This window comes from Eucalyptus grandis, chromosome 2 (assembly GCF_016545825.1).
Source record: "Eucalyptus grandis isolate ANBG69807.140 chromosome 2, ASM1654582v1, whole genome shotgun sequence".
Lineage (NCBI taxonomy): Eukaryota > Viridiplantae > Streptophyta > Magnoliopsida > Myrtales > Myrtaceae > Eucalyptus > Eucalyptus grandis.
Genome location: NC_052613.1, coordinates 57,940,771 through 57,948,515, shown reverse-complemented (window position 1 = coordinate 57,948,515; position 7,745 = coordinate 57,940,771). Strand labels below are relative to the sequence as shown.

Sequence of the window (7,745 nt, the reverse complement as noted above, 5' to 3'; positions counted from 1 at the left end):
TCTTGAAAAAAACAGCAAAAAGGAGAAACATAGAGTCACCACCCCATTGCCGGTGGGCGGCGGCAAAGGTTGGTGACTTTCACCAACTAGAGGCGAGGTCATTGTATAGGCGTTGGCAACCCTCCCGGCCTTAGCTGCCAATTAGTTAAAATATTTTGCTGGTCAATAATGTTAGATTCTTATTTGAAACATCTATAATCACATTAGTTCATTTTTTAAAATTAATATATATATTTTTTAATTTAAAACAAGATCTATTTTAAATTCTTATTTTGATATTTCGAATATTTCACAATAAAATGATAAAAAAAGAACTAATAATCATAACTGGTGGTAATTGATCTGGTTACATTAGCGGCAAATTTGCAGGAGAAAGCTTCAATGCCATCAAGCCGGTCGCTGTTGCCACGTCCCACGTGGCGCGATCTCAAAGGGGCCTGTCCTCCATCGGCGCGGCAGCAACACCAGTCAGGTACAGGTACGACCATCTGGTTGCAGGGGAGTGCAGAGAACGTCGCGCTTCGTCGTCTTCGTCTCCATCTTCTCGTCTTCTTTTCGTCTTCTTCGTCTCCTGCAGCGCCGCGACTCTCTCTCTCTCTTCCTCCTCCGTCCTTACTGGACACCCTCGGGAGAGAGGTCGAGATCGCGCAGGACGACGGTTGTAGCTGCTGCCGGGTGAGGGAGGCGGAGAGCGGGGGCTCTACCCTCTGTTATGCTGCATTGCCTCCGCCCTCAGGCAACCTTCCGCCTTTTTTGGCTTTTTCCGACGTTCTTGCGGGGAACGTGTCGCTTGAGCTTCGATCGGCAGCTCGTTGATCCTGACGTGTGCCTGGGGTTTAACTACTTTCTCCTATCGCCGGAGCTGGGAGTCGGTTGGCGAGGACGTTACGCACGCCGGAAAGGGGTTGGCTGGCTTCTTACCCGCTTCTGCCGACCCGCGTTCGAGCCCTGCTTGAGCGATCATTTTATCAGCTAATTTCGCGTAATGTTCTCGTGTTTACAATATCCTGGTGACGCGTGTTCGTTTGGTTTGTGGGATAACGAAAAGACGGAAAGAATGTTAGTAGGGGAAAGGAAAATCACGAAAATATGATCTTTCTGAAATCGTGCATGCAGTTTGAACCTCTACAGTCAAATGTGTTGAGGGGTGATGGTTGCTTCTCTGCTCTTCTTTGCACCATGACAGGTTTCGGGCTGGCTAAAGGATGGAGCCAAGCCAGAATTGCGGAGTATCAGGAAGAGGCCTGCGGAGCAGGCGATGAATGGATGGTGATATCGACAGGGATATATAGATTCACCATATTGTTGCCTAATGGGACTACCCTGGGAATCGTTATGGGAACCCAACCCGACGATGGCCTCCGGAGATTTCATGCTGATGGCCAAAGAAAGGTACACCGAGCCAAAGCGCAAGATCCATCGCTAAGGTTGAAGCGTCCCCATCGCATGGGAGAGTAATGAGTTGCATCTCGAAGATGCAAATGGCAACTGGATCAAAAGTCGAATTATTTTCGACAACTTTAAGCCTCACAAGCGCCACATCTTGCGTCTTCACGTGAGTATTGGGCAAAAGTCATATGTTGTTCGCTTTGCTCTGTCTTCTAATTTACTGAGAGCGTGTATATTCACTTTAATGGCTCTACTTATTTTACTGTTCTTTGTATGCATTGTCTTTTTCCAATTAGGATGGCTCTGGCAACACAAACTGATACTTTTGAGGTTAGTATTTTATCCTTTCTGCATAATGGGTATCACTTTCACTGCCTTTTAGGAGTTCTTTGTTGTGATTTTGATAGTACCCTTTGGGGGAGGTGTATCATGGCCTTTGAACACATGACGCATGCTATGATGGAGTTTCTCAGTTCTCTGTGCTTCTTCAAGCGATTGCATTGATATATGAAATCTCTCACAGAATATGGGATTTAACGCCTGACACGGAATGTTGAAGAGCTACCTGAAGAATATACTTTGAAACTGCTCTTGCAGATTTGATAGTAAGTTGTCCTGATGATTTGAAGTTATAATCCCTGTTTGATGCCAAACTGACTGCTGCTCCTTTCTGCCAGGATAATTCCTTTTGCAAGCTGTATGGGCTAATCCCCTGAAATCTAAAAGATTGATTAGGTGATTTCTTGATCTTGTCACGTTACCATTAGGATTGGAACATCGACCTTTTGTGGCTTAAGGCTGAGAAATATTGGAACATTAGAATCCATATTGTGGCTTATGGTGGAAGCTGTACGAAGGATGATGCTTTTTGCATTGATCTATTGTTGAACTGGTATCTTTAGAACTTCTCCTATAAAAGGAACCTTTTTCTTTTTCAAATAGAAATTTTATACTAAGCAAATTCAGGAGGTGATTGATGACTTGTTTACTGGATAAATATGAACAATTGTAAACATGCATTCTTGTTGTTTCAACTAAATTAGTGAACAATAAATGAGAGTAATGGAAAAACAACATTGAAGCTTTTCCTTTGTTTGAAGTATCGCTGCCAGTTTGCTAATTGCCAGCAAAACTCTTCTTTTAAGTCTGAACCACGTAGGACTTCATCGATGCAGATGAGACATCTTTCAGCCATATTATGAATCATAAGTTTCACATGGAGATTGTTGCATTTACTTCAACATGATGGGCGTTTGATGCCATATGATCATGGGCTAACTATATTTTAATCTTCATCTTGATGCTTCTGCTAGAAGTTGCATTCTTATTGAAATTTTGTTGGGTTTGAACTTTGGAGCCTGACTCACTATTGTTTTGAAATTGCAGCTTGATATATCTGATGAAAAGATCTCCATCTTTGACACTGGCCCCTGGAATGGATGACAGTGATGAGAACCCTATAGCAAAAAGTGGTATTGAGTACTCTAAAGCAATGTTTTTTCTTCCCTATTTAACCCGAACTCCACACACGCACCCAATACTTGTCCATGGCAACTTACACCATAAACTGTATCTTGGTTTGAGGGGACATGAATTTTAGAGAGAATTCTGTGCTGGTAAATTTTGGTTATCTAGTTGAAAACGAAGAAATAACATTGGCGACATGACTTTTGAACATGCTTTGATAATGTGGAGTTACATCGTCTTCAGATGATTACTTGAGTCAATTATCTATTTCCAGAAAGAGGCTGGGTGCTACTTAAATGCAAAATGATGGCTTCTTCATGGAGAAAACTGACTGTATCCTTTCCAGTTATTCCTAATAGAAATATACTTGATAGAACAGAACTTTTTTATTTTATTTTTAGAAACAGATATGCTTAACTACAAGATTAAATTCCATCCACTAGCAAGCCTTGGTTTCTGATTTCATTCTCTTTTGTAACTTTTCGTGGATTTGTGTTCATTCTTTTTGTCTAGGGAAAGATGGGTGCCTCACTTCACAGAAAGTATAAAGTTAAGGCAGTAGGTGGAAAACCTCCGTATCTAATGGTAATTTCTCTTCAAACACGTGACATTAATTGAATATTGTAGTCTCTGCATGAAAAAGACATGCAAAATGTCCTTTTGCTAGTTGCAGGAATCCATTGGTATTTTCAGGAGATGTAAATTGATGCAAGCTAATATCACATGTGAACGATTGGTTGACTGCAATATATTAGAGTGAATCGATTTTTCCGCTGCCATATTCATACACTGTCAAGTATGTCCTGGCATAATCAATGTTCTTAAAGAATCAACTTCCTCTTCCTGAAAATGTTGCCGATACCTTCCACTTCTCATAGGCGGAATTAATTTTCAAAGCAACATTGCGCCATGCAGCATTAGCTTCGTTGAAATACAAAAAACATTTTTTCCCTATCCTCCCCCGATAAAAAGCAAACACAAACTTCTGTTTTCAATGAGTCGGAATTATATGAGAGAAGTCAACAGTATGTTCCTAACTAGCTGACAATTCACCTTTCCACGTGCTGGACATGGATTTGAATGGGGAAAATTAAACCGTGTTGAATCTCTAAAAGTTTAAATTGCTTCTATTTTCTGGATAATTTGTTGAGCGTGGTGCAGCCTTTCTTTGGCTTGTTTGGATTTGGAGGACCAATTGCCTCTATGCATTTGGGAAGGTACATTCCAGAGTATTGTAGTTGTAGAAACTGGTAGTCCATTATATTTTGTGGAGGTAATTTACACCTCTTTACCTTTTAACGACTTACAGGCATGCCATGGTTTCTTCCAAGACTATGCAATCTAAAAGAGTATACACGTTACATCTGAAGAGAGAAGCTCTATTGAGCAGATCTGGTTCTCAACACTCTTGGAAAGTATGCAAGATCACTGATTTCTTCATTGTTGTCATATTTTTCTCTCGACTGGACTCCTTAGGTTCCGTACATAGATTTATTTAATCCGTCATCATTTTCTTTGTCGTTTATTCAGACTGATGGTGGCGTCAGGGTTCCTTCAGAAAATGAAAGCGCAAGAGCACCTCAAGGAAGCTTCACGAAGGTAGACTTCTTTTAATAAATTCTTTCTATTGTGGTATTTCAGTGTCAATCGCATTGACTCATTGGACATTTCATGGTGCATATGCACGTCTTTTCTTTTTATATTTGCAACTAAATTTTTGCCTATGTGTGTTTTTTTTTCTCCTGGGAAGGTTTTACTCAGCTAATCTCTACAAACCTGGTAAAAACCATTGTCTAGGATGTTATCTGTCATGCTCTGACCCGGGCATCATCCATTGAAAGCATGTCGTTTTACGTAACCTCCATTGCTCTATAAATTTGTTTTTGGCTTGGCCACGGCACAGGACTTGGAAGTAGTCATAGGTCAGCCGTCTTGAGTGACTATTAGGCTCTAGATTCTCTGATTATGCCAGTCGAAGACTTCCTCAGGTCATGTCTTTACTTTGTTCTCAAGGCAAAGTCAATCTTCTTGAGGGAATCCTAGGCTTTAGATTGTCTATTATGTCACTTTAATATAGTGGCGATAAAATAGATATTTTTTCGAGATATATGATTGAAATATTTAAAGAAGACGTTAGGCAGTGGGAGGAGATAGGGAGAATTTAAAGTGTATAAGATGAGGCGAGTTGAGAACTATACGTGAGCGAGAGATGAAACACCCTCACAAGGATTATGAAACACATAAACTAAGGCTACTGTGAGTTGAGACATAATCCTTTGAACAGTTTGAAGTTGATAAAGATTGATAGAATACCCTTCATGCATGTCGGTGTCTGTTGATGGGGGAAAGCCTCTTCTACTATGAAGTTTGAAGCAAATATTTTATTTCTTTCGTGTACTGCCTTGGGCATATATGTAGTTAATGAATTTTTATGTATTATCAAACACATTCTGCTGGTAAAATTTTCAGGTATTTCTTGATTTGTCACAAGGTGGTAAATATTGAATTCTCGATACCTAGACAATACATTGTGATGTTTTCATGCATTCTTGTCGTATAAAATCTGTACAGGTTGAGATTTTCAAGCCTAGAATGAAAAACGTGAATCTATATCAACTCTCGTGCAAGCTGAAGGACATCTATTTCCCATACGTTCAGGTTTGCTGAAATCATATCTATTTTTGCTTAGGGTTTTGTTAAAGAGTGTCTGCAGGGCTCTTGTTAAGCTACAGATTGAGGGAAAGTTCACCATTCTTTATGCACTGTTTTACTTTTTTTGTTATGTGTAGTTAATGCTTTAGAAATTGAAACATTTCATACAAGTATGAGTAAGTGCCTCAGGGCACTCTTCGACAAGACTTTTATAGAGATGTTATTTCATTACAAGTGGAGAAAGTCATGCTGGTCTTTTTCTCTTGGCTTTATGGGGTTCATCAGCTAAATTTGGGAAGGAGTCGTATCACTTTTTGAAATTTAAAATGATGTCTCAATTTTCTAACATTTTAAAGAGTTTTGCTAGATTTTCAGACAGATCTGCGTTATGTCATCTTCGTTACCTGGACTTGTGGTGGTGGAAAGTTTAAGTACTGCAGAAATTGGAGTAAATCAAACACTGCTGTTGATTTTTGCCAAATAGAATATCAATACAGTATCATAATTACTGTGTTGCTCCTATGAAAAGTTACTGCTATGGCACATGCAATAAATGCTATAATGCCATCACTGCACAATGTTCATAAATGCTACTACTGACCACAAAGTTGGGTTCAGTTAGCATTGTGGCCAATGTGGGGTATGGCTTTGGTCAATATTTTTTAGAGTATTACTCCCTCTCGCTATGATTTAAAATCTATGCTAATGAGTTCTCCCTTCTGGTGAATTCATAACTGTTACTGACTTTCTGGATTACTGGGGATATCAAGGTAGAGCAATGTCTAAGATAGCAAGTAGTAGGTAAAATGGTTTTTCAGAGTTATGCAAGTTTGCTTCTTCTTTTGTAAGGATTACATAGGATGCCTGAATTTGATTTATATCTAATTAATTTTGAATGTTTGCAGTGTGATGGTTTGTCGAATTTGAGGAGGACTATCAGACCAGTCCATTTCGAGGTATGGAATGCACCGTTAGTACGGTGGACTCTAATATTAACTCCTATGGCCACATAATGCTTTTACTTTTTTAGCTAGCTAGCCTCAATTAAGCTATGTAACTATGTTGTTCAGCTTTACAAACAATTTCAGATTTCCTTGTTCTTGCTATGCCTACAAATATATTAAGTAATTTGAGAAGGCTTGCTATTTTATAGTGTATGGTTTGCAGAAACAATAATACGCATTATTGCTTTTGTCTTTTTGTCCACTATGAACAGGTAGTTTTTGTACATTCTTAATATTGGGATAGAAAAGGCACAATCCAGCTATGTAACTAGGTCGCTCAGATTTATTAACAATTTCGGATTTTGTGTTCTTGCTATGCCTACAAATATATAAACTAATTTGAGAAGGTTTGCTATTTAGACGCTTATGATATGAGCGTGTCATAGTGTATGGTTTGTTGAAAAATAGTACCCATTATGGCTTAATGGGATCTCAAAGCAAGCTTTTTGCACCGTGAAATAAGTTTGTGCTTTGTCGGAGTTAATGGTATTGATTTAGCTGAAATTGAAGGAGGGGAGGTTGCAATTACCAACTTGCATTCATGCAATGGTCCTGATTTTATAATTCAAAGTTCATTTTTCGATCACGCGAGAGGACACTGACGCAAATAGAATACTCGGTAAGTATTCAGAAGTTCTCTGTCCCATTCTTTTTATAGAAGAGGAGACAGAGTTATATCATCTTTTTATTCTAGGTTGTCCACCTTTTATCTTTCTTAGGCCCTTCTTTCATCTGTTGGCATCAATGCTTTTAGTACTAGTTTTACCTAAGAATGTCACTTAGATTGTGCTTTTCTCTAATATAAAGCTGCAATACTTTTCAGGTTCCACAGCAATTCACGAGGCTAATGCTTGCCTGAAGTGTGTCTACTTTCCTGTTGTTCAGGTATGGCAGTATATTCTTATAGTTTCTTTCTTTTCAGTTTCCTGTGGAGGAAGTTCTTAATATAAGTACTCCAGGGAAGGAAAACATTGAGAGAATCTTAGAGAAGTTAGAAGCTGATGGATGCAGACTGGCTGAAAAGCTATGAATCTTTCAGTCGAGTGTCAACCGACGTCTTGGCCGACCGTCCAGATGCTTGCTGGGTGAGTTGGGATCTTTTGGATATTATAATCAAACTAAAAAGCTGATGAAACAGAAAAGCCCAGGCATCTCCCTTGCATTACATAAGATAAGGATAGTGAGTTGCAGGCTTAAATGCCTAGAAGCAATAGCACATTTAACGTCCTTAAA

The 7,745-nt window shown here is 39.2% G+C and overlaps 1 protein-coding gene across 1 annotated transcript; it reads left to right on the top strand.

Moving 5' to 3' along the window:
- Nucleotides 1-3,374: 3,374 nt before the first annotated feature.
- LOC120289756 (structural maintenance of chromosomes flexible hinge domain-containing protein GMI1-like) lies at nucleotides 3,375-7,398 on the top strand. The gene is made up of 7 exons (XM_039305100.1): nucleotides 3,375-3,441; nucleotides 4,018-4,073; nucleotides 4,166-4,271; nucleotides 4,387-4,455; nucleotides 5,428-5,514; nucleotides 6,414-6,464; nucleotides 7,336-7,398. The coding sequence occupies exons 1-7, from the start codon at nucleotides 3,376-3,378 to the stop codon at nucleotides 7,369-7,371; spliced, it is 471 nt and encodes a 156-aa protein (XP_039161034.1). The 5' UTR covers nucleotide 3,375; the 3' UTR covers nucleotides 7,372-7,398.
- Nucleotides 7,399-7,745: the final 347 nt, after the last annotated feature.

Coding starts and splice junctions, on each gene's coding strand:
- LOC120289756 (XM_039305100.1), top strand. CDS start 3,376: ATGGGTGCCTCACTTCACAGAAAGTATAAAGTTAAGGCAGTAGGTGGA. Junction 4,456..5,427: donor CTCAAGGAAGCTTCACGAAG/GTAGACTTCTTT, acceptor AAATCTGTACAG/GTTGAGATTTTCAAGCCTAG. Junction 5,515..6,413: donor TCTATTTCCCATACGTTCAG/GTTTGCTGAAAT, acceptor GAATGTTTGCAG/TGTGATGGTTTGTCGAATTT.